Source organism: Triturus cristatus, chromosome 8, assembly GCF_964204655.1.
Source record: "Triturus cristatus chromosome 8, aTriCri1.1, whole genome shotgun sequence".
Classification (NCBI taxonomy): domain Eukaryota; kingdom Metazoa; phylum Chordata; class Amphibia; order Caudata; family Salamandridae; genus Triturus; species Triturus cristatus.
Genome location: NC_140591.1, coordinates 1,179,489,417 through 1,179,515,670, shown reverse-complemented (window position 1 = coordinate 1,179,515,670; position 26,254 = coordinate 1,179,489,417). Strand labels below are relative to the sequence as shown.

Sequence of the window (26,254 nt, the reverse complement as noted above, 5' to 3'; positions counted from 1 at the left end):
TTAGCGCTACAATACTCTAGCGCTTAGTCCAGCTGACCTTTTTTTACTACATGTCAGCCACCGAAGAGTAGCTTTCCCCACAACCTCGTGTTTCCCCCTTGACTGGCAGTGGGCTAGATTACTCTATTTTGCATGCTTACTGACAGCCTCTGAACATCTTGGACTTCCCGTAAAATAAATACCATGTTATGTATAAATATGTGTAATAGCGCTACAACACAGTAACCATCATTCTAACAGATCATAATACATAATCTGTACGATAGCCATTTAACAGAAGGGCTCAACTATATTCCTTATCCTCCGCACACCATCTGCGACCTAGCCCACCAGTGTGGTCATTTACTGTTTATCATTGATTTTGTACTGATGCCCCTCTTGTCTTCACGTCCATCTATATGTTGTGATTTGTGATCCCCCCTCCCTCCCCTGTTTCACACCATTAAGTTCATCACTACTTTTTGGTCCAGACCTACTTTTAGAGGTTCCCCGGCTCATGCAGAGCCCACCCAGCACTGTTGTGGTCCGCAGTTCTACTGAATAGGGTGAGTCCTTCGATCTTCTCTGCTGCTATGTTTTTATGTTTTTTTACATGTTCCACACAGGTGAATAGTCACTTAGTTCACTTTGTTGGTACACCACTTAACCAGAGCGTTTCTGACGTTCTTGCATCAGTTACCACCACTGATCCTTTTAAATTTGACCGAGACGGATCACCTCGACGGCCTTTTTGTTGGTTCCTCATTTATCGTTTACTTGTGATCAAACTTGATTTAACCTTGATCTGTTTAACCTACCGCTTCCCCTTTTTTACAGGTAGCACCAGACCATGACAGGTATTTTAGATGAATGATTTTATCACATCATTTGTTGTGATTGAGAGACTAATTATTCAGATAGTCCCCACCCATTTGTAGATAGTTTTGTTTATAGGTCCTGACGAATCGCGAGTGCACGAGCTCCAAGCGAGAAACATGTTGACCACTTACACCGATTTTAAACACTCTAATTAGAGACATTAAACTCTACCGAGTGTTAAACACACCTTTTTAATCAGGGAAGGAGACCTCTAGAATAAAATTGATTCCCTATATTGGTACTCTCGACCCTGTTTTAAATCACTTTTGCTAATCTACATCAATCAGGCCCCCATACCCGCACTTCACCAAACGGCTGTTGGATAAAAGAACTCCGACAAAGTGCCCCTTTTTAAGGGAGCCCGTTGGGCATTGCACCGCCGGCCCGACGAGGAGCAGCCCAGATGATGAAGCATGACACCTGAAAGGGTGTGTGAGGGCATTAAAATCCAACAAAAGGATTACCCACTCCGTACATATCACACTTGGAGTCTAATCCAGCTTTCTTGATGATCCACTCTCAACCTTCTCTTTCTATTGAGGAACAACAGGTATCACTCCTTTTGGTAGTCTTCAGTCTTCTAATGGCATGATCAACTACCGGTGCAATTTGATCCAGTGCACCCATAATCCACTCTACCACTTGGGAGTTTGCTGTATCAACGCAGCGCACCAGGATAGGGCGCCTCTCCTCCAAAGCTTGAGTAACAACACCCTACCTCTGTTGCTGCTTAGTTATCTGTCAACACTCAGGGCCTGATTACGACTTTGGCGCAGTGCGCCGGCTCTCTGTTGGTGGGAATTTCCTTTGCCATTCCCATGGCGCCGCCTATAAAATAGGCACCGCAATGGGAACGTCAAAGTTCCAGCACGACATGGACTGAAAAGTCAATGCCATGCTGGAACTTCTGTGGATGCACACAGGGGACACATGTTGTGCTCCCCTTTGTGCATCCATGAGGCCTATGGCACAAGGGGACACTGCAGGGCTCCCTTTCTTTCCTCACCACCACAGTTTTCATGGAGGAAAGACCTCCATGAAATCAGTGGTGGTGATGAAAGTCCTTATATGCTTGGCGGGACTACGGCAGTTATATAGATACCTCTGGACTGCCGCGCCACTGCCAGGGAATGGCAGTTTCCTGTCGAAGTCGGTGGTTCTAGGGCGGCACAATCACTAGGATCGTAATGTGACGGTCGCAAGACAGCCACCACTGCGCGACCACGAGTCTGGCAGGTCCTCAGTGCTTTCTCACCCACCCTCAATTGCCGTTTAGGGGGACGACCGTCAAACCTCCCACTTTTCCCTGCACAGCTTCCGTCCTCTGCTGTTGCTACTTAGTGCCCAGCCTCTATTGCCCTTGTTGCTTTCCCCAGCCGACCCTCCATTGCTGCTTCCTCTCCTCCCTGCCACTGCCATTATTACTTTCTTCCCCACTTTAGTTGTTTTTAAAGCTCTTTGGCGAAATTCGCTTTGGAAATAGGCCCTATAAGGTGAGAGCTGTTGGCTTTGTCAATTGAAATTGCATTTATATAGTGCTTACTACCCCTGAAGAGGCGCCAAAGCGCTTTTACGGCCAGTAGAGCGCAACTGCGGAACCCAAAAAGATTAGTGGTGAGTTAGTATAGGGAAATATGAAATTAATTTGAGCTTGGACATGTTAGTCTGTTATTTGGATTGAAAAGGATAGTGGAGGGATAAAAGAGGGAAGGGTCTGCATTTATATAGCGCTTGCTGCCCCTGATAAGGTGTTTAAGTGCTTTTCGGTGGGTAGCACGCTACTCTGGAACCCAAATAGGATTTTTAGGGAATTAGTATAGGGAAATATGAAATTAATTTGAGCATGGATATGTTATTCTGTTATTTGGATTGAAAAGGATAGTGGAGGGATAGAAGAGGGTAGGGTCTAGAAAGTTGTTTTTTTTTTTTTTTTTTTTTTTTTAAATCTCAGCAGTAGGGGGAGGTGAAGGTGGGAAGAGTCAGAGGGTAGGGGTTAGAAAGGCTAGTTTGGGAGAACTGAATAGTAAAAGCGGTATGAGAGGATGCAAAGAGGGTAGCGGAGGGAAGAGTCTAGAAAGGGTTATTTTGGGATCATAGTAGTAGAATGGGGTTTCGGATGAGTGCGAGAGTAGAGGTAGAGGGTATATTGAGAGAGGTATAGCGCGAGATATAGGGTAGTGCATTGGAGATGCTGAATTAGAAGCAAAGTAATAAATATAAAGCTACATAAGCACATGGATGTTATATACGTATAAGGAAGGTAATACATGTAGAGTTAAATTGTATTTAATAAACTCAGACTTTTGTGTTGCTGTACTTTAGGTACATTTTTTTTTTTTTAAGATTTTTTTATGTAATTCAATAGTCAAGCAATTGTAGATAAATAGTTATGATAAATGATTTACTTATTTATGCAGTCACCTATATACAGGTTAAATATAAAATAATATAACCAAACATAAGTAATATGTACATTTGTTAATCAGAACTAACAAATATCTATATTTTTAAAAACACCATTATCATTCACATTTATACAAAGCAATACACGTATGTACAGACCCCCAAGGATTTCGCGATTTGCAAAACAATTGCAAAATCGTCACTCTTGTAAAAATCCTGCAATTTCTACATAAGTGCTGCAAAATCTGCTATGGAGCATATAGCTCCAGTCTGTGCCAGACTGACTAAGGTCGTATTCCAGGTTATGTAATATGACCTTAGTTGTGGAATCCATGTTTCAGGACAAAGGAATCTGAGAAATGATGAGGCACTGCTTGAGAGAGAAAATCACACCCTTCCCTGAGCCGTCTTTGTCCCCATGGTGCAGTAAGCTGGCGGAGCTCAGATCTTTTGCTTATCTTCATCTGCCACTATTAACCCCACCATTGGAATCCTATGGTTAAGAAATGTAATATAGCTGACCTGTATGACAGAGTAGGTTTGCTGGGGGTTTCAAATCTACATCATAGTTTCTCACTTCATATGCACGCAAAACATAATTAAATGCATTTTCTTTCAGGGCCATTTTAATATACTCGACTTTTATTTTTGCAATCAAATCTTGGCTCTCATTTCAGATAATCTACAACTTGATCATTAGAGTACCCCGACGGAGTACCAGTAGATGTCTATAAGTCCAATATAGATGTGTGGGCCCCATACTAACCCATGTCTTCAATGCAGCCATACAAGGAGTTATTCCCTCTTGGTCAGAGAGCATAATTGTGTTTTCAAAAAGGGAAACGGGGGAGGGGTGGGGGGGGGGGTGGAGAGTGTTCCCAGACGATATCCCTCCTCTACTCGTCAGCAAAAATGATGGGCAGAATAATACTGGAAAGGCTGGAGGTATGAGCACAGGATAACCTGGTACTGATACCTAGGATGGGTTTAGATGGGACATTGGCACCACGGAGCAGTGTATTAATCTTAACCTCATCATAGGCAAATACACGGATGTCAGACAGGGACATATTTGCGGCTGTTTTGCAGACCGAACTAGCGCTTTTGACGTGGTAAATCATGCAAAGCTAGGGAAATCAATGGTTGAGTTGGGCACCCTGGTCGATATAATCTCTCGCATCACAGATTTATGCCCGTTTGACAGCACACATTAAATATGGGTTTAGTGGTGAATGTACCCTAGGTTTTAAGATTTCCAGAAGCATTAGGCAAAGCTGTTTCCTTGTCCCCTTCCTATATTTTCGCTATACATTAACTGGCTGGAGAAAGTGTTACAGAAGCTAGTTGCTGATGCACCTAAGTTTGGCTCCCCAGCCACCCCAGTGCTCCTATGTGCCAATGTCATGGTTCTGATTTCCAGAACCGCAAACCGTCTACAATTATTAACCGAAGAATTTGCAACATATATGGAGCAAAAAAACTTGAAACTTAATTTAGCAAAACTTTCACAATGTTTTGTGGGAAGGGAAAATCTAGGGAAAAAGGACAGTGTTTGATGGGAGACGAACTAGAGGAAGTTAAAAAATGCCCTACTTTGGGGTGCTTTCCTCTAATCTTGGTTCTTGGGGTCCAAAATGTAAATACCACTAAGCTTAATACTGCCAGGTCAATTGGGCTTTGTTTAAGGTCTCTAGCAAAATTGGTGAGAAACCGATTAGGGAATTAGCTCTACAGGAGTAAATGTGTTCCCTCTGCCATATATGGATCTGCAGTGTGGGGCTCGACCATGACTGGAATCTTACAAACTCTGGAAAATCATTTGTATGTAGGCTCCTTGCTGTGCCCAGATCTGTAGCATTCTGTGTTACCCATAGAGAACTATTTATGCTCTATCTTGAAGACATAATCTGTATGAATATCCGTACCTGTTGGCATAACATTTGGAACAAACCAGGGGCAATATTCTGTAGGGCCGTCACTCATGACTGCCTTATGCTCGAGCATTACAACTTGATATCATGGTTAACAAACCCTGCTGGTCTACTAAAGGAGCTCCACCGCAAAGTGTCTGTAACCTACCCTGCTAACATTCTACGCTATATCAAAAACTAAATAGAATGCATGGTCACTAACATCAGAATGGCAGCCAGAGAAGCTTAAGAATTTCAGAAACACTCTGTGGCCAGATATATGCTTGGTCCCATTACTAGTGTGCACAGGGATATCTGAAAATGATTACAAATCCCCGACAAAGATTTTACTCAACGAGATTGCGGCTGGGCATCCTCCATCACCTTGAAGCATTTCCAAAAGAGGATGCCTGGACAAACAATTTATCAAAATGCCCTTGTGATGGGATGGCCACACAGTCATCCATTCATCTCATGCTGTTTTATGGCTTACATGGAGACATTAGAAAGAGTCTGTTGCACTTTCTATTTTTACCTGAGAGATTTATGTTTTATCAGGATGCTTTTAACTTTTTTCTGCAATTTAGAGAATGAAGCAAACTGTAAAACTGTCTCCACTTTTATCACGTGCGCGATTAAAGAAATTCTTTAACCTTTCTTGGACAATATGAGATAGGAATATGGCTAACTGAACACCATGATTCATATTTGAACGCTGAACATGACTTATAACAGTGATTCACACGAGTTCTCTTTATCTTTGCTATTATTGTATAACTGATATCTCTCTCTTTTGTTTAATCAAAGCTGTTCCTGTATTATTGATTAGTATAAGTTTGCACAAAGCGCCTTTCTGCACCAGTAACTTATTGCACCTTCTTATCGTTTTTATGATGTATTTTAAAAAGACTTATTTATTCAAATTTTTACCCAGGAATTTATTTGTATACGCTGCAGTTCTTAACAAGCTTTGCTTTTATTGCATGTAATATTTTACTAATGTTATGGATTTTGAAAAATAAGAATAAAGATTATTTTGACTTTGAGTAGCCAACATGAGGAGAAAGGTAGCGGCTTACATGTGGGCAGTGACATTGGCCTCCTCTGGTAAGCCAATGACATTTCACAGGAGTTGATCTGCATGATTTCTAGTAAGTAATTTATAATAGTGACCTATTCTCAAAGTAAAGATGTTTACCTCAAAACATTAGGACACCCAAGGATCCCACATTTTAATTAAAACTGGTTTTCATAAATAAAACTTTAGAAATTAAGCTTCAACGAAGGTTCTAACAAGGTTGGTCAAGCTATAATTCACCTAAGTACTTCGGATTCTGGGTATTCACTATGCGCAGGTCTGAAGACCATCTCAGTTCATCTGATTCATTGTGTGCTTTGTTCTGTAAAAGAACATACCTGTTGTGTAAACCCCATAAGCCTTAATTTACCGCCACTTCCTCTTTCACACTGACATGAGGCAGAAACTGTTGGGGTGGGGGGGAACACCCATGATCCACTTTTGGTGCCATCCCCGGACCCAGTCCGTTTCCTTTTATTGCCCAGCCTTTTGGTGCCCTTTGGAAGTGTTCTTCAATGCCCTTGTCTGCCAAAGTGTCTCTGAGCCCTCAATGCTCCACATCTCAATGACTCCACCTCTCCTTTGTACCCGGTACTCTGGTGCCTATGCCAGTTCCCTATTACCACTCTGTTTCCTGCCTCTCCAGCTGCTGGGGAGAATGCCACGGTCTGTAGTCTGCTGCCGGGGTCGTGGCCCTAAATGTGTCAGGTTTTTAGGTCTTGGCCTGGCGAAAGCAGCGCATGCGTTGCTCTGCCATGAGAGTCCTTCGGTCTCAGCCTGGCGAAAGCAGCGCATGCGCTGCTCTGCCATGAGAGGCCTTTTGGAATCGATACGATTCCAGCGTGCACGCGGGGAGACAAACGAGACCGAAGATGTGCACGCGGGTATTGGCGCCTTTACTGGCGGCGTGATACTCTGTGGACTTTTTTTCCCGCTGCCAGTAAAGCCAGTCCCCGCGTGCACATCTTCTGTCGGCCCTGTAAAGAGATGTGCATGGGCGCGCGCATGCCGGCGTGCTTTCGCTTTCACGCTATGGCTATAGCTGAGGGGCTGTCACTCGCCCAGACGTTTATTGCATATTCTGTCCCTGGCTTGCACCGCAGCTGCTTTTCTTTAGAAATAAGTTTGCCAAGAAAGACGTCCTCATTCTTTGTTACTGTTGTATTACCATTGTATGAAGGCAAACAATATGTTATATGATCCTAAACAAACAGGGCGCTGACGTCTTTGTCGCATCGCTGACATATTTATCCACCTTCTTTTGTTCTCTTGATAAAAATTAGACGGTTGTAGCTTGATTTGAAATAAACATCACAGTCCTCCTGCTGTTAATTCGCTCATAAGGGATCTCTGTGTGGCGCATAAGCAAAGACAGGATCTTTAGTGGCTGAATGTTTGCCAGCACAGAGAAAGGTAATAAAAATTAATAAACACCAGACAGGTTCCCCAGTGCACAAATATTGCTGGTCTAAAAGAGTATTATAGTAAAGCACAATTATTTCTTAACCGTGCCCAGTACTTGCACGCAGAAAATATTTTCTTTAAATAGTGAATGTGCACAACACTGCCACCTAGTGTCTCATATTTAAAATGTTAGTCATCGTAGAGCCGATTCACAAACCAATATTGGAAAGTTCGTGTGTTTGGTGTTTGCATAGTTCATCATTATGCGCATGAGAGGATGCACAAGGGTAGACAGAGCAAAGGAAGAGCACGCAACTATGCACGCACACACACAGGCACATGTGGCACACGCACAACACACATGCAGGCACCCATGCTAATAATACATTACTGCCCCCCACAACACGGGTACAGGCACCAACTCAATACAACGTATTTACACGAACACACACATACCTGCATAGCTGGCAAGGCTCTCAAGTGTGACACTTTCACACCATTCCATATACTGTGATTTTTTTAAGCCAATCCTAGTAGTGAGAGAATCAAAACGGTTAATGGATGAATGGATGGATGAAAAAGTAAAAATCATAAGTTTGTGTTACAGACGTGCTTCATTTTGTGATGCCTTTCACTCAGAAAAAATCCCACAGATGGTTCTACTCACGCCATTTATAACAAGCATTGAAAATGCAATAGGTCTCGCCTTTGATTAAGTTAAAGCCATTTGCTTTGCTAATGGTATTGTATAGCAAAGCAAATGGCTTTAACTTAATCAAAGGCGAGACCTATTTAATTTTTAATGCTTGTTGATTTAGCTTTCAAGATGTCCACTTCATAACAGAGCCGAATCTCAGTTTAGGGAGTCAGGACCCCTGATGTTTCAGGAGTATGGGTTCCATGTGGATGGTTCCTAGGCAGCACCCGCCAATAAGGGTGCATCAAAACGGTCTACCATTATTCCTGATAGATCTGCGACATATTTAGGTCTAGTAACAAAATACCTAATAAAGACTTTCTGAGTACATGTATGTGAATAGATCAATTATCCAGATCTGTATTGGGGTGAACGCATGACATTGTTCAGCATTCTGTCCATCAATTGTTCTTTTTGCATTTGTCACCCCGAGTGGGACGGGTATGCCCAGATGTGGTTCCCATGCTCTCCATGCCACATTAGTCAAGCTAGCCTGGCTGATGAGACGTGATACCCTGAAACCGGTCCTAGGATGCTTATTTCCAGTCCAGGGAGGACCTGGCCTGGCAGTTTGGGGAACAGGGTCAATACGGATTTGCAAATGGAAGGGTCCAAACTGGAATGGCGTGGGGAGCAAAAAATGATGGATTTAGTCCCAGATCTCTGTCCTGGGGTGAATGCATGCCATGGTTCAGCATTCTGCCCATCGATTGTTCTTTTTATAATTGGGACCTACAACTTGTTGGAAAATCTATCCTCAAACTGTTTCCAATCTATGAATATTAAATTATGTTGTGATGCACAGGAAGTCTTGCTTGTTGTAGCTGTGGTATATGGGTATTCTGTTTGGTATGTTCAGGTAAGAGATCATTATAACATGTTCATCATTTGTTTTTCAGAGCATACAGCACAACGATGGTAGGACACAAGAAATGTTCTTTACAAAAACACTGCAGATGTGTTCAGAAAAACAACCACTGGATGTCAGAGTTACCAGAAATGCTTTGGAGCATTCCTCTCTATAACCTGTGCATCCCAGGTAAAGTGCCTCTTCCTTTGAAATTTCATATAGAATTAATTTTCTCACAGAAACATCTGTTGAAGGCTGCTGTACTGCTGCATGAGTTTAACCTGACCCTGTGGTTACTAACTAAGGCTGTCTGCTCCTTGTGAGTTCATAAAGCAATGGCTAGCTAACTCTTCCATACTACTGAATTAATAGGAGATTTATCGGTATCCGTTGGGCTAGTGAAAAAGTGAAATGGGATATTTGCATGAATAAATTATTTGATTGAAAAGCATCAAAACCTTTAACTAATTCTTAAAAACTGATTTATGATGCAGGTCTGTTATTTCTGAGCCTAGGAACCATCTTCACTGACAAACTTTTTCTCAAGGATGCTGGTGATTTTATAAGTTGCCTCTGCACATCCACACCCTCACCAGCTATGACCTTCAGAAAACATTGTGTTCCCTGACTTATATGGCATTGTTCGATTATATGTAATTATGTTTGTTAGTCAAGTATATAAGTCTTTCAGTATATAAGTCTTTCAGTTGGGTATTCTAGTTCCACACAAAATGTTGATTGAGCTAAAATCAGTCTTTATATAGACTGAGAGATACTGGCAAGAGCCTTCTCAGGATGTGCTAAAACATCTGAAGTCTTCTATGTTTGTTATTTTGTATTCACGTCTGTTGATTGGGGCACTTCAGTTGATTGTTAGAAATGGCAAAATGCGATGCAGCGCGTGCAAAGGAATTCGTTTTATTTATTTAAATGTGTACTTACCTCCGTTCATCCATATTCCGGTGTTTACATTTCCCCACCCTGCCCCTCCCCCGCCTCACCTCCCCACGGAACTCCCTCCACGGACCGCTACTGTCTCCAAATGTACAAACTTGTCTGCTGATACAGGGTTGTGTATATTACTGCTACATATGACTATATGTTTAAAAAACTAATAAAATTGTATATATCTGACTAAATTGCAAACTTGTATATTTGAACATGTTTCAATATAGATTGGGTTAAACTAAAAATAATTTGCTGTACTATATTTGCAGGTAGCCATGATGCAATGAGTTACTGTTTAGATGAAAACTCGCCTATTGATCCGAGAGAATCAAAGACATTGCAAATTTTAGAGAAAAAATTGCCATGCATTGTACGAAAGGTTATCTACAAGTGGTCTACAACTCAGGTAACTAATGATCTTACATTTTAGGTCTCTGTATAGGTTAAATATTTATAAATGTGCTGATAGACTCTGCTTGTGTACAGCATCTTCCTTGCGCTTTCCTTGATCACTAAATGGCTTGATTCACATATGTTTGTTTTGTAGCCTATAAGGTGATCTCCAGAACATCTCAGATCCATCCCTGCTATCATACGCTGCATTATTAAAGATTTACATAGGAGTAAATATGGAGGTGTCTGAAGTATGTTCAAGATGTGTGTGAAGAAATCTTTGTAAATACCATTTAAATAGTAACACCTCAAGGATGATCCATCAGTAAAAGGCTGCCGCAGGTCTGGGATACCATGGGAGCTTATCTTGCTTTTAACTAGTTCATTTTACTGTAATGCATTACATAAAGCAGGTTGAATGCCAAATGATGAAGAAAGAAGAGGAAACCATCAGCAATATTATTTTCTTATTAAGTAGCCAATAGCACATTGGATCTTGCAATCAAACCTACATATCCACCAGACTTCACCCTGAAGGAAACAAACACCACCACATCATAAGGTCTTGTTCCTCTCTTCTCTGATCGTACAACATCCTCTAATAGATCGTATTCCAGTCTCTTAAATCTTCAGCAACCTTGTTATCCATTTGGACCGTCACTGTGAGGAGTCCCTCAGCCAGCATTCACACATTCTGGTCCCTTATCCAATGTTAAAATTAAATCACAAAACATCAGGTAGCCTAAAATCCAACTAGCCCTTAATACAAACAGCAGGTAGCAAAGGGAAAGATGGAAAGACAATTGGGGGGGGGGGGGGGGGGGTTACGGCCCGAGACGGAATGGCTGCCTCTTGAGGGAGCTCCGTCAGCCAGACCGGAACATTCGGCAAATACCATCGTTTTGGCACACCTGGGTTGTCAAAAACTACATCAGAAGATTATGACTCCCACATTAAGCGATCGCTGTGCTTTTCGAGTCTCATCGACCGGCGGAATCCTCCAAGCGCCGTGTCCGACTCACCGATCGGCCGCTGGCAAGATGGCGCCCGCCCGCGGATGAGAGGGGAGAAAGAGCTACTGTGGGGACGCGGCGTGAGGTGTTGGAGCGCCGGAACCCGCTATTGTCGAATTTCCTGTCCCACCGGGTAACTTGCGGCTATCGGGGCTGGGCCCCCGTGATGACGCTGTGCACATTGTGGCTGGAGGGGCTGCTGCTGAGGAGAGTTCTCCGGAGGCCTGATCTCATCGCCTGGACACCGGAGGAGCCTCGCTGTGGGCTGAACATGGACCCGGCTTGAGACGGAGCTCAGGACGCCAGAGGCATCGACGGATGTGCGATGAGTGGGGCAGACGCCTTGCGCGGTGCTTGGGGCGGGTTGGGCTGCGTGGCCTCACCTGAATGCCTCTGTGTTTTCTAACGCGGGCAGTATTGGGGCGGCCAGGGTGAGCTGACTGGCCTGGGCGCTGTGTGGGGAGGTCACTGCTGCTTGAATAGCGGGGGGATTGTCTCAGCTTGGTGCTCTGGGGAGTGGAGGTACTTGATTGCAGCCCTGACACACGGCCCAGCCTGCTTTTGCGGGCGGGGGTGTTTAGGGTCCGACTGGTGCCCCTAGGCCGCGGGGTGTGGGCTGCGCAAGAACCTCATGCACGCTTGGGGGTGCTGGCGTGATATTGGAGGTCCCGGAGAGACTGGGACTGTGCCACTGAACAGAGGACCTCTTTGCGCAGGACAGGTGGTGTGATAAAGCTGGGCCCCTGTCAGGAGGAAGGGGTATGCGGTTCTGGAACCATCTGAATCTGACCGGGGCCCTACAGAACACATTGTAGTGGCTTTATGAGTTTTGGGGCTACCTGAGGCTGCCTGAGTGGACACATCTACTAGCGGCGACTTGAGACTCTTCTGGCAGGCTGACCATTTAAATCAAAGTAGGAGACACACAACCACCGTCGGTTATATCGACACGACTGCTGCGTGGTACTGACCCCTTGTCGCCCTGCTGGTGTGCTAGTTTGTGAGAACAGCAGTTTCGAACACCTGGGATCTGAGCGTGAGCAGAGGTACTGCTAAAGGGGAACCTTGCACTCGGCTCGCATACCCCTCCACTATGGGGAAATCTGACCCTAAGCAAACGAAGCTTCAGTTTGAAAATAAGCGCAATACACGTGCCAATGAGGGCATGGGAGACCAGCCATTGACACAGGGTGCGTCGGAAGTAGTGGAGGACTCCGAGGATGACACCAGGACTATTCCTGCTTGAATTGCGCTCTGGGATGAAATCCATAGACAGTAAAATAGACGCCCTTGTGACCAGCCTAGATGTGGTGAAGAAGAAGGTGGACTCTCATGAGCATAGGCTTGATGTCTTGGAGAACAGACTATCGGACACGCAGGACTCGCAAGCGGAATACCGGACCCAGATTCTACAAATGGAAAAGGTATTGGAGGTAATCAAAGCGAAGAACGAGGATTTGGAGGTGCGATCCAGGCGCAATAATCTTCGTATAATTGGCCTGCCAGAGTCCACCGCCATTTCCAAAATGGAGACCTTTGTAGATGGTTTGTTGCGCGAACTATTTGGTTCTGTGTTATCCTCCGTAATGATTGTGGAGAGAGCGCATCAAACTTTGGGCCCCAGACCTAAACCGGGTGCTCCATCTCGTCCGATCCTTGCGCGCCTACTGAACTATGCTGATAGGGATGCCATTTTACGGGAGGCCAGGGCTAAGAGCACCATAAACTAAAAGGGCGATAACCTGTCCTTTTTTCCAGATTACACCCCCTCGGTGCAGGGGGCGCGCACAGAGTTTGTACCGGTGAAGAAGCTGCTTCAGACTGCCTCTGTACCATGTTAATGTTATGTTAATGTTAGTGGGGATTTATAAAGCGCACGTACGCCGAATTGGCTTCATGGCGCTAGCAGACAGCTTGACAAGGCAGCGGAAGCTAATCCTGGGTAAACAACCAGGTTTTCAGGAGTTACCTAAATGGAAGGAGGTCAGTGCATGTTCGAATCTCAAGAGGGAAGGAATTCCACAGCTTGGGAGCAAGAGTGGCAAACCTACGACCTCCAAGACGAGCCCTCTTGAAGTTCGGGCTAGTAAGAAAAGAAAGGTGGGTAGATCTTAGGTAGCGAGTGGGGGAGTACCTGAGTATGATGTTGTTAATAAATTCCAGGCTGGTGCCGTGTAAAGCCTTAAAAATAAGGCAACCGGTTTTAAAAACACAACGTCGTGACACCGGAAGCCAGTGCAGTTTCATATGCTATGTTGTACCCAGCTAAATTGAAAATCTCTCATGAGGGACAGGCGCACTTCTTTACGGACTCGAAATCAGCCCTGAAGTTCTCGAAGCATATATGCATGGCTAAACCCCAACAGGGCAGGCTGGGGAGCTCGTCGACTTCACCGAATCTTGAGGACACAGATTGATGAGGATGTCATTGTATTTATGATGGACAAGGGTGACTTATATAGGGGCTAAGGGAGGTGCTAGATCTGGTTTTTAGGTCGAGGACGCCGGTCTGCCGAAGGCAGAACCGGAAGTCGGAGATTTAATGACTTGGAGAAGAGGGGCTTGAACCCGCCCCTCTTCTCCCCTGTTCTCCATTGGCTGGCCTCTTCAATGCTGGCCAGCCATTGGAGAAGAGGTCCCGTCACTCCGATCAGGCCCCGTCCTTTTCTCCGAGGCATTTCTGCTCTGCCTCGGAGAAAGGCGGCGGTGTTCGATGACTGCTTGGAAATATGCTTTTTACAAAACGCTGCAAGTACTGAGGTACCGAAGATTCTCTGTTGCAGCAAGGCACTGAGTGGCGGTAAAAGGAGTTTGATGTAAATATACATGCGTCAGCAGCGGAGGTGCAATAAGTGTACTTGCTGATGGTGCAGTCTTGTGGATATATCTAATTAGTTGTCGATATTCCCTCTCGCCATGCCAGCCTATAACCCTCTAAATGCCCCCTGGTTCTTACTTGGTAAACTTCTCTGAGCCTGCACCAGGTCCTCAGGAGGTGCCCACCCCCAGCCGGTCGGCGTACCACCTCCGCAGCGTGGACATGGTCAGGTTCCACACGAAGCGGCTGCCGTTGAAGAGCAGGCCCTCCACGCCGCACATGAAGGCTGAAGCCATGGGTCCGGCGGTCCCCTCCTCAGAGCCGCGCCGCGCGCCTGTGCCTCCGCCGAGGGCTCATGCCGCACTCCGCGCTCTCATAATTAGGATGAGAGTCAGAAGCTCCGTTGACATGAATTGGTTAAAAATGATAGCATGCTGTAGAGATCTATATAAAAATTGTCTTTCCATTGTACTGCTGCTCTCCTTATTTGCTAACCTTTGTCAACATGCAGCATGCTTCCTCCGCCCTGAACGGACTTTCCCTTCGACCTACCCCCCAGTGGTATTTTTCATTGGAGCCTGCGATTCTTGCAAATAGAAAGCGTAAGCGTGTATCTCAAACAGAAACTGAAACTTCTCTATCAAGGGGAAACATCACTGCCAAAGTTCAGAGCTTGTGAAAAAGCGACCAGCGAAATCACTTGCTAGTTAATGTTCGGGGGGGGGGGGCTAAGCAAAAATTTCGGGGGGGGGCTGAGTCTTTAAACAGTAGGCAGAGTGGCGCTGATTTCGGGGGTGGGGGGGCTGAATCTAGGCAGAGTGGAGCTGCGGGGGTTCTTAGAAGGGGTGAACCAACAGCGAGGCCACATTAACATGCAAATGGTCTTTTTAAAGACCTGTGAAGTGCTCTGGCGCAGCTTTGTGTCTGCCCGGGAAGCGGTCTCATCCCGGGCTGCCACACACGACGGGGGGGGGGGGGGGGGGGCTGAAGCCCTGTGAGTTCAATGGGTGTTGCGCGCCTGATCACAGGTAAATGCGGGAGAGAACGGGGTTGTTGAGCAGGGCCGGGCTGGCTTGCCTGGGCATCGGGCGTTTCCTGTAGCAAAAGTGCTTCACAGTTAACCTCCCCCGTGACCCTCCAGCTGGTCCGACATAATTGCCAGGCCTACTTTGGGGTTCCAGTTCGGCTCTGTTGTTGAGTATCCTACCCAGGGCTTTAAGTGGGATAAAAAAAAATGGGTGGGGGTGGGGGGCGGTGTTGCGCGGGGTCTATACGACTTGTATTTTGCTGTCTCTTTTGTCATTGCATCCAGGCATAATGATACAACAAGTAACATGATACCTACAACAAGTTAGGACTATTGGCTTTGTCAATCGTTGTTAGTTGCATAAGATAAATTAGCAGTAACTGTGGCTTGTATATAATATTGAAAAAGCATCCACTTGAAGCCCTAGTGACACCACGACAATGTTACTGCTCCTGAGTTTCAAAAAGAGACAACAATATAATCATGCAGTGGCTGAACTCGACAGATTAAGAAATATATCCCAAATTATATATAACAGTCGGTAGACGCATGCCTCTACAGTGTTCTCTTATATTTTGAAACCAGAATTGGTCAAGTTCGTATTCTTTCAAAGTTCCCTTTTCAAACAATCATTATCAACGCCAAGTCTGGCCCTGGCACGGTAGTGCGATTTTTGTTTAGTATTAATAAAATTTGACACTTCAGACAGCAGTTTCAGCAGAGAGGACAAAGAAGGAATGGGCATGGAATCCAAATACTAATCATGCATATTAGTCTGGGCCACTGGCATTTTGCGATGCTGCAGCGTTTTCCTCATAATTATGGATTTGCCAAACTTCCCAAATAATGCTCGCATAATAAATCTCGCTTTTGAGAGTGATTAAGCTATTGACATTGTAAATAACAATGCCGTTTCTTTAAATGTTTTAAAAACAAAAACATAAACAAATATAATGTCATGAGCAATGCCAATAGCTCTAACTTTAACAATGCCGAGACCGTTGCATTGTAAATGCTTGTTGCTAAATGCTATGGAAGGGAGACTACTCCCCCTTTTTAGGTCGAGGACCGCCGGTCTGCCGAAGGCAGAACCGGAAGTCGGAGATTTAATGACTTGGAGAAGAGGGGCTTGAACCCGCCCCTCTTCTCCCCTGTTCTCCATTGGCTGGCCTCTTCAAGGCTGGCCAGCCATTGGAGAAGAGGTCCCGTCACTCCGATCAGGCCCCGTCCTTTTCGGATCGGGGGGCGTGTTTTTTGCAGAAAGTCTAATTATCTCCTCCAGCCAATGGCAAGAGGAGATAACAGCAAAACACGCCCCCGAATCCGAAAACGACACTGCGTTTCTCCGAGGCATTTCTGCTCTGCCTCGGAGAAAGGCGGTGGTGTTCCTGGCGTCCACTCTCCCTACTGTTGGCTCCCGTGTTTGGCTGCTGCTCTGTGGTTCAGCTCTCGTGCGCCCTGGCCCCTTCCACGCTTAATGTTGGTAATTAATGCTCGCTTATCCTGTACCACAGCCGCACCGAAATATTTAAAGCCGTTTTCTACATTCTGCGTACATTTGTATTTTACTGAGCTCAACTTTGCTTCAATAGGCATCTGAAAATGGAAAGAATAGCTTCTAAACTCCGGCTCTTGTCTGCCCCTCGTTTGAGGTGATGAAGGGCGAGGAACAGTCTTAAAACAATAATTTTCGAGTTTCTCCGAGGCATAAAGCACAGACAGCACTTCATTTAACTGCTCCCTTGAAGAAGGACACGAACCGCAAGTCTTCGTGTAATGGCTGCCTCGCAGTGCCTTTCCTTCTGCTTGAACTGGAATGCGGAACCTTGGTGGGGTTATGGAGGAAATCCAATTAACCATCGGCGAGAAATGTGCGCACAATGAGCCCGGAGCCTGGAATTTGAATAACCAAAATAAGGCTCTGCGGATCTGTGCTTTACCGCGGCACTCGCTGTCCCCGTTCCACTACTGTATTTTACAATGCAAAGACAGGATTCGCCGTAAATCTGTCCCCTCTTCTCTATATAATAGCTGTTCCTTCAAAAAATGCAGGTGCGCCTCAGAAATCCGCGGTCGCGAAAAAAGAAATACGTCAAAATATAACATTGCCAGGGACACAGGCACAGGGACGGGAGCACACAGACACACACACACACAGACACGCATGCACACACTTCTAGTAATACTAAAGAACGCTCCCTATTGATCCATTTTTAAAGAAATCTGTACGGAACACATGAAAGTACAACATGAAAATAAACAGTGATCGGCAGTCAATTAAATTAGCATAAACAAGTACTACTGAGTACTTACCTGCTGTCGGTAAGTAAGTACTCGAATAGATCAAAATACAAGGGTTGACTGGCGGATCATAGGGGTGATAAAGTTGAACATTTACTAAAACGTTGACATAGACTAGATCTGTGAGTGAATCTGCGAACCTTTCCCTTCTCCCAATGAAGGGCCAGTGTGGACAATAGTTATAGTGTGCCACATGGTGAACTGCAAATGGCTTCTAGGTGCTATGCAGCTCTTATAACAGCATGGCTCATCTGTTATATATTGACTGACAATTAATTTCTCCGTGGATGGAACACCAGCTTCTCCACACACTGTGAAGGCTTCTCAGCCCTCTGCACTGGTTCACTCACACCAGTGTCAGGGATGCCAGTCCCACTGAGATCTCTTGAAGCCTCGTGACACCGAGACCCCTGATGCGTACCGGACTTGGGTTCATTCCCTTTGCTGCCTTTGTTTTAATGTCCGTTTTGCAAGTTGTCGTCTTTCTTATGTTTGGAGCCAGCCTCGAGGCCGGGGGAGCATCTGCCTGTAAAACCGCTTCAGATTTCTCGAGTGGTTTTCTAAAAACAGCCTTCTAGTTTCCGTGTGGGGTGATGTTGGGTGCATATATAACTCCTGGCTGTGCCTGTTTCACGCGCCGTGGCCCCTTCCCTCCCGTGTGTTTGAACAGGAAGGCGGACATGTTTGTCGGTTGGTGAGGGCGCCTCCGTTCCCCTGCAGGACAGCGGACTGTCAGCTCGCCCCCCAGCACCTGGAGCAACAACTACCCCAGCAGAAATCGGCTTCAACTTAGTCACTTAGACAACGGGGCCAGGAGTTACGGGCACCACTTTCCCCGTCATGTCCCTCCACGGTGAACACGATTGACCCCCTCTGGGTGATGCATCCATTCAGGGACTGAACCAAGAGATAGAAAACAGAGTCGCCGCGGAACCACCATGTCAAGCACCGGGGAGAGCTTGGAGGCCCGCCTGGGGCGAATGGATGCCATGCTGCGGGACCCTGCCAGCCAAGTCAATACCGACTGTCTGCTGGTAAGTGACCGGGTGGAGTGCATACTCAGCCGGGTGGTGGGCGGAGGATCCGGAGGGGGGGCGGGGGCGGCACATAATATGGGCTGCACAGACCTGTACTTGCAGCTGACAACGGCCAGTGGGTTTGCAAAGTGAAGTTTGTCCCCGGCCGCAGTCGGGCTGCTTTCAATGTTTACTTTGCGTTAAGGTGGTGGGCTCAGGCGACCCCTCACTTTGGCGCTGCGCCAACTGTCAGTGCCCCTCCGGAGCGGCCCAGTGTGTTCCCAGGCCGGCCCGCTGGATGACAGCTCCTGCACGGTGCCGCCCGGGGTGTGACAGGGCGAGTCTGGCACCTGCGGGCGGGGACTGTTTACCTGCCCCCAAGCCGTGCTGCAGCTAGTGGTAGCACCTATCGGGCTCTCCCATCGACTCGACGCGAGTTCTGTGTCTGCTGCTTATTTGGACTGTAATTATCAAATTTCTGCATAAAATTACCCTAAAAGGAAACAGTCCTCGCTAACCCCCTCCAACAAGCATTTACAATGCAATGGTCTCGGCATTGGTAAAGTTAGAGCTATTGGCATTGCTCATGACATTATTTTTGTTTATGTTTTTGTTTTTAAAACATTTAAAGAAACGGCATTGTCATGAGCAATGCCAATAGCTCTAACTTTAACAATGCCGAGACCGTTGCATTGTAAATGCTTGTTTCTTTAAGTGTTTGCATGTAGTTCTTGTTTGTTACTTGATCAGTGTCTTGGACGCTGCTTGATCTTATGGTTGGTGACACACAGGTGTGCCGCACGGTTTAAGTCTAGCAATCTCACCACGGAGTGAGTGTTCGCTGCCGTTCCCTCCCCCCGAGCGGGTGTTCCCCTTTTTGACAAGTTGTATGGATGAGGGGATAAATGTGCGGGAGGGTTGTATGATGATACAACGCATGCTATTACAACGCATGCTTTTACAACGCATTTTTTACAACGCATAGTCTGTTTCAACAAATGTTTTTACAACGATAACCTTTACAACGCAAAATATATTAAATGCATTAAAAGAGCCATAACTTAGCAAGACAATCCAACGCATACCATTACAAAGCATAAATATATTTTTAAAAAATGTTTAAAATACAACCTGGCACGGGATGCAGGGAAAATAGGGGTTTTGGGTGGGTAAGTGTATTAATATGTGGGCAGAAACTGTACACAGATTTTTTTTAAATACTCTATTACAAAATGAATACTCATGTATTAATTTTAATACTCGAGTATTTCTCGAGTAGGGTAAGGGCTGGATAGTGTATGGGTACTAATTACTATTGTTACTCCAGGGGGGTGCATCAGTATTGTAAGGGCTGGATAGTGTATGGGTACTAATTACTATTGTTACTCCAGGGGGGTGCATCAGTATTGTAAGTGCTGGATAGAGATGGGTTAGTAATTACTATTCTTACACCAGGGGGGGTGCATAAGTAGGGTAAGTGCTGGATAGTGTAGGGGTACTAATTACTATTGTTACACCAGGGGGGGTGCATCAGTAGGGTAAGTGCTGGATAGTGTAGGGGTACTAATTACTATTGTTACACCAGGGGGGGTGCATCAGTAGGGTAAGTGCTGGATAGTGTAGGGGTACTAATTACTATTCTTACACCACGGGGGTGCATCAGTAGGGTAAGTGCTGGATAGTGTAGGGGTACTAATTACTATTGTTACTCCAGGGGGTGTGCATCAGTAGGGTAAGTGCGGGATAGTGTAGGGGTACTAATTACTATTCTTACTCCAGGTGGGGGTGCATCAGTAGGGTAAGTGCTGGATAGAGATGGGGTACTAATTACTATTCTTACTCCAGGGTGGATGCTTCAGTAGGGTAAGTGCTGGATAGTGTAGGGGTACTAATTACTATTCTTACTCCAGGGTGGGTGCATCATTAGGGTAACTGCTGGATAGTGTAGGGGTACTAATTACTATTGTTACTCCAGGGGGGTGCATCAGTATTGTAAGTGCTGGATAGTGTTGGGGTACTAATTACTATTCTTACTGCAGGGGGGTGCATCAGTAGGGTAAGGGCTGGATAAAAAATATTTTTAAAATTAAAAACTTACAGGGTAAGGGCTGGATAAAAAATATTTTTAAAATTAAAACCTTACCCATACTTACGTAGTATTGGCATGCGTTGTAATAGCATCTGCGTTGTAATAGCATGCGTTGAAATAGATCTTGCGTTGTAAAAGTTGCGTTGAAATGGTAGAGCGTTGTTATGCCTGCGTTGTGATGGCTGTTTCCCGTGCGGGAGGGGGGTTGGAGATGGTCTCGACCTAAATGGGAGGTTGGAGTGGGTGGGTGGGGGGAGGTGGGAGGGGCGTTGGGAAAAATGTATTGTTTTTTATTTTTGTGATTGCTGTTTTTTTGTCGTTTGGAATGAGAGCTGATTTGTATAGTATGTTAGATGCATGTGTTGCAGAGTCCGCCCTCCTATCTTGGATCACGCCGACCGCCAGGTTGTCATGGAGTACCCAACTGCATTATGGGTGAGAGATACAGGTTCTTGACGTGGAACGTGAGGGGTCTCAACTCCCCAAAGAAAACACAACAGGTGTTGGCTTATCTGACTCGACATAACGTTCATATTGCTCTGTTACAGGAAACGCATCTAGGTAGACATTTAGGGCGCAGCATTGCTGGCAGGTGGGCGGGGAACTTGTGTCTTCCTATTCATCGTATGCCAGGGGGTCGCTGATTCTGATTAAACGAGGTATAGCATTCACGCCGGCCAGGACATATGTGGATGGAGAGGGGCGATGTGCAATGGTACAGGGGAAGCTGGGTGGCTCCTTGGTGTCCGTAGTCAATATGTACGGGCCTATTGCAGATAACCCGGAGTGTTTCTTGCGAATGTATGCAAAACTGAGGGAATGGCCGGAAACGAATATTCTGTGGGGAGGCGATCTAAACACATACTTGAACCCTGATTTGGATAAGTCTAATCCACTAACGCACCGAACTCCCAGAGTGGCCCAGTGTGTACGGAGTGCTATGTTGGAATTTGGATTAAGTGACGTGTGGAGGGTGTGCAATGCACTAGTAAAAGAGGGTACGCATGCAACACCATTACATAACAGTTGGTCACAGCTAGACTACTGGCTGCTAGGTGGAGATGCGCCTGACTGGAGATCACGAATCTGCCGCGCACCTTGTCAGATCACAATCCGGTTCAATTAGACATTAGAATTTCGATGGCCATATGACGCCCCTTCACGTGGCGTCTGCGGTCGGAAGTGCTGCTTGATCCGGTGTATAAGGCTGTGGTGCGGTACGCTATAGAGCACTATTTCCTACTTAATAAGGGATCTGTGGATAGTGCCTCCACTTTGTGGGAGGCATTCAAAGTAATAATTTGGGAAGTGTGCATTGGTACCGCAGCGGGCATATTGAAAGACATTAGAGAGCAGCTTTCCAAAGTTGAGGCTAAGCTTCAGACACTAGAACGACACTACACAACGGCCCCTTCAGCCGACACTCTGGCCCGGATACACAAGCTGGTTTTGGAATATGACACCCTGGCTGAATCGGAAATACGTTACATTTCGCGTAAGCACACGGTGCGCAAGTATGGAGAGGGGGGAGACCGGGCCGTACGTTGGCAAACAAGATTAGGGCCCGTATGGAACAACCCCATATCGACAAGATCACAGACTCCCACGGGAAGGAACATTATCACCCGATTGCTATTACCGAACAATTTCGCGACTTCTACGCGGATTTATACATGACTCGAGGTGAGGCGACGGCGGCTGAGATGGCCAGCTACCTAGAGGACGTGGAGTGCGCCTCCTGTCAGATGTCCACAGGGAATATCTGAGTTTGCCGATTGACGTGGAAGATATCAAAGCTGCTATTATGGCTCTACCCAATGGGAAGGCGCCGGGACCGGATGGCCTTACGGTCGAATTTTATAAGACGTACACGGATCTGGTTACCCCATATCTGTTGGAGATGTATGCGGAGGCGCATGATTCGGGAACGCTACCGCCTTCGCTTTGGCAGGCGCTGATCATAACGCTTCTCAAGAAAGACAAGCCCCCAGATAAATGGGATTCTTATAGACCCCTCTCACTGATAAATATAGACGCCAAAATACTGGCCAAGATTCTGGCCGTTAAGCTACAACCCTGATGTCTTGCCTGGTTCTACCGGACCAGTCGGGTTTTTTACCTGACCGATCCACGTCGCACAATCTGCGGACTATTTTCTCCATGTTTCATATATTGGAGCCACGCATGTCTGCCGCGGCGGTCCTGCTGGACGCAGCCAAGGCTTTTGATTGGGTGGAGTGGAAATATATGTCTTTTATTCTTCAGCGTATGGGATTCCTGCCTATATTTATACAATGGATCAGGGTGCTATATGAGGATCCGTCCGCTAGAGTGCGTGTTAGTGGTTTGACATCGGACCCATTTGATATTAAGCGGGGCACGCATCAGGGCTGCCCTCTGTTGCCGCTACTCTTTGCGATTGTTCTGGAACCACTGGAGTGCGTTATTAGGCAGAGACCTAGGGAAACGGCGCCGAACTTTAACTATCACCCAGTTGCCATTTCGCTTTATGCGGACGACATGGTGCTCTTTGTTCGTGAGCCCTTGCAGTATCTGGCTCAGCTTCTCCGAGAGTATATAAGATTCGGCTGCCTGTCGGGACTAGTTGTAAATTGGGAAAAATCCATGGTTATACCTTTAACGGAATCCACGACTCAACCTGATCTGGAATATCCGTTGATATGGTCTGTAGACCCAGTTAAGTATCTTGGAGTCTGGATCCACAGCGACCCGGATAGAGTTATACGTGAGAATTATGGGAGGGCATACACCAAGCTGGGCCATCATGTGGATTTATGGGTAACGTTGCCGCTCTCTTTGGCGAATCGCATTGCCTTACTCAAGATGGTAGTCTTGCCGCGGTTTTTGTATTTATTCACGAATATCCCGATTGTGTTGTCAAAGGTTTTTTTTAGCACTCTCCATGGGACCCTACTTCGGTTGGTCTGGGGTGGCAAACATGCCCGGGTGAATTGGTCTGTCCTTACCAGCGATTATGATAAAGGTGGGTTCGGGGCACCTGACTTCTATGTCTATTATCTTAGTGCGCAGGCCCAGTATGTGTATTATTGAGTGAGACCACACGCGTTCACTCCACATGTCGCAGTGGAAGAGGGGGACGCCAGCCCAGTTCTGTTACGCAGCATGAACACGCACCGGACACGTGGCATTCCGAGAACAGAAATCAATGCGATGGACACAACGATAGCTGTTTGACAGGAGATTGGGCGACTGGCGCATAAATTACCTATATATGCACCAGCCATGCATATAGAACACCACGGGGCACTGTCAGTGACCCAGGAGGCACCGTCGATGCAACTGCTTAATGAGGCGGGTTTCCAGCTGATGCGGGACCTCTACCCGAAGGGGACGTTTCTTACGCCGGACGCTTTACAATATATAAGTAATCCCACGTTGTTGTTTCGATTCGCGCTGCACATACTCAGACACGCCATTAGGGCTCATTACGAAACTTACCCTCTTGAGCCTCCTACACTGATGTCCCTACAGCTCGTGCACACTACCCCCACTAATAAAAAATTGGTCTCCAGGTTATACAGGCTAATAAGGGAAAAGTGTATGAGTCGGCCTGACAGAAGCTGGGAGAGATGGAATGCCTGTTTACCTGCTCCGATATTGGAGAACGATTGGAAGTATGTATGTGAATTAATGGGTACGCGTGTCATGAATGGGAACTTGCGGATCATACATTTAAAATACATACATCAGGTGTATTACACGCCGGCACGCCTACATCGATATGGGTCGCGTGAATCTAGCTGCTGTGCGCGTTGTGGCCAGGCTGATGCTGACTTTCTGCACCTTGCTTGGGGTTGTCATAGGGTGGCTGATTTTTGGACGCTTGTTGTGAGAAACATAAAGGACATGGCGGGTGTAGAACTACAGTGTACTCCGCTGGTCTGCCTGTTGTCTTGCATTCCGCAGGTAAAGGGAGTATGCGGTAGATTTGTACGCTTGGCGCAGCTCATGGCTAAGCGAAGAGTGGCTATCACGTGGGGCGGGAGACGCAGCCCAAAAGTAGACCACTGGATCAAGAACCTGGTCGACTGCAAAGGTAACATGGAGACTTACGCAGAAGAGTTGCCCACAGTTTCTAGACCAAAGGATATATGGGAGCCCCTGAGACAATTCCTTCAGAAGAGGGCGGCGGAAGCAGAGCAGGGTGACACGAGTTAGATGCTGTGAGGTGATGTGGCGAGCGACTCGGGGTTGCCGTCTGGGTGAATGGAGGGTGGATGCTCTAACATTTCAATGCGACACTGAAGATATCGCTCGGGTATGATGTGAGGATGGTTTTGTGGTAATATTATAATTTGATGTTTTTTGTATTTTTGTTGGATTTGTGGGGATGTTTTTGGTTTATCACTATCTACGCATAATGATATGATACATGATCTCATTGTTGATGTGTAGGTCTTTTTTTGTCTTTGGAAATAAAAATTAAAACAAAAAAAAAAGGATGAAAAGGCAATTGACATTTTAACTCACCAGGCCTCTCACTAGAAAATGGTCAGTTGGAGCGAGGAGCTAAAAACATGCAAAACTGACCTGGTATATATAGAATTCTTACTCCGTGCAAGTCAATGTACATAACCATGTGAAAGATACTTGTTATTCTAAACGAAAACGTATATACTGTGCAGGTGTCGGACTTTCCCTTCAAGGAAGCGCTTGACAACCTTGAAGAGGAGATTCTTATGCACCATACTAGCTCTGTTACTTTCATGAAATCCTGCTTTCCTTGCCTGGTTAGAAAACAAGGTTATGCTAATGTAAAATGTGCAAAGTACAACATGAAGCACAGTGTCTTTAGGGTCTGCTAAGGCTGAAAAGGGTTTGTGATTAATATAATGCCATGAAAAGCTTCAAGTAAATAGAAGACAACATTCATATTTGAACAATAGTGGATTTAGCATTTCTCTTCATCAGTGTACATGAACATAATACAAACCTATCTTAAGTACGTTTTCACACCAACCTTCATTAGATGGTCCTGTTATTCTGATACCATTGTATAGCAAAATGTATTTTCACTAACAACAGAGACAGTGCTATCACTTTATCATTTTCCCCTTCTTGGGCCTTAGTGAAGACACTATATGGAAAACTTCAGGGATACATCACAGTTTATTCACTATTCAATCCCAGAAGGCATACACCACAGGGCATGCAACAAGTCAGCATACCTTTCTTTACATCTTGGGCAAGGAGCCTGACAAGTTAGATACTTTTTGCTTGGTATTGCTGGGGTATAGTATATTCTGTGGACGATGTTATACTATGTATATTGGAATCTGGCATTACTTGTCAGAGCCTTAATACATCTTCTTCTTGCACTCACCGTCCAACAACTGAGTGCCAAGATCTCTTTTCCACCTTGCTTTAAACTGCAGAATCATTCCAGATCATTCCCTACAGAGTGCTT

At 45.8% G+C, this 26,254-nt stretch overlaps 1 protein-coding gene across 2 annotated transcripts in view; it reads left to right on the top strand.

Moving 5' to 3' along the window:
• The window catches only part of PLCXD1 (phosphatidylinositol specific phospholipase C X domain containing 1), a 135,202-nt gene that overhangs the window by 41,892 nt on the left and 67,056 nt on the right, over positions 1 to 26,254 (top strand). The window contains exons 2-3 of one of the 2 annotated variants that reach the window (XM_085622845.1): positions 9,250 to 9,389; positions 10,418 to 10,554. In XM_085622845.1, coding sequence (XP_085478971.1) covers positions 9,266 to 9,389; positions 10,418 to 10,554 — 261 coding nt within the window. In that variant the 5' untranslated portion in view covers positions 9,250 to 9,265. Of the gene's footprint in view, positions 1 to 9,249; positions 9,390 to 10,417; positions 10,555 to 18,295; positions 18,735 to 26,254 lie in introns of those variants that run through there. The other variant, XM_085622846.1, reaches the window with a different exon arrangement.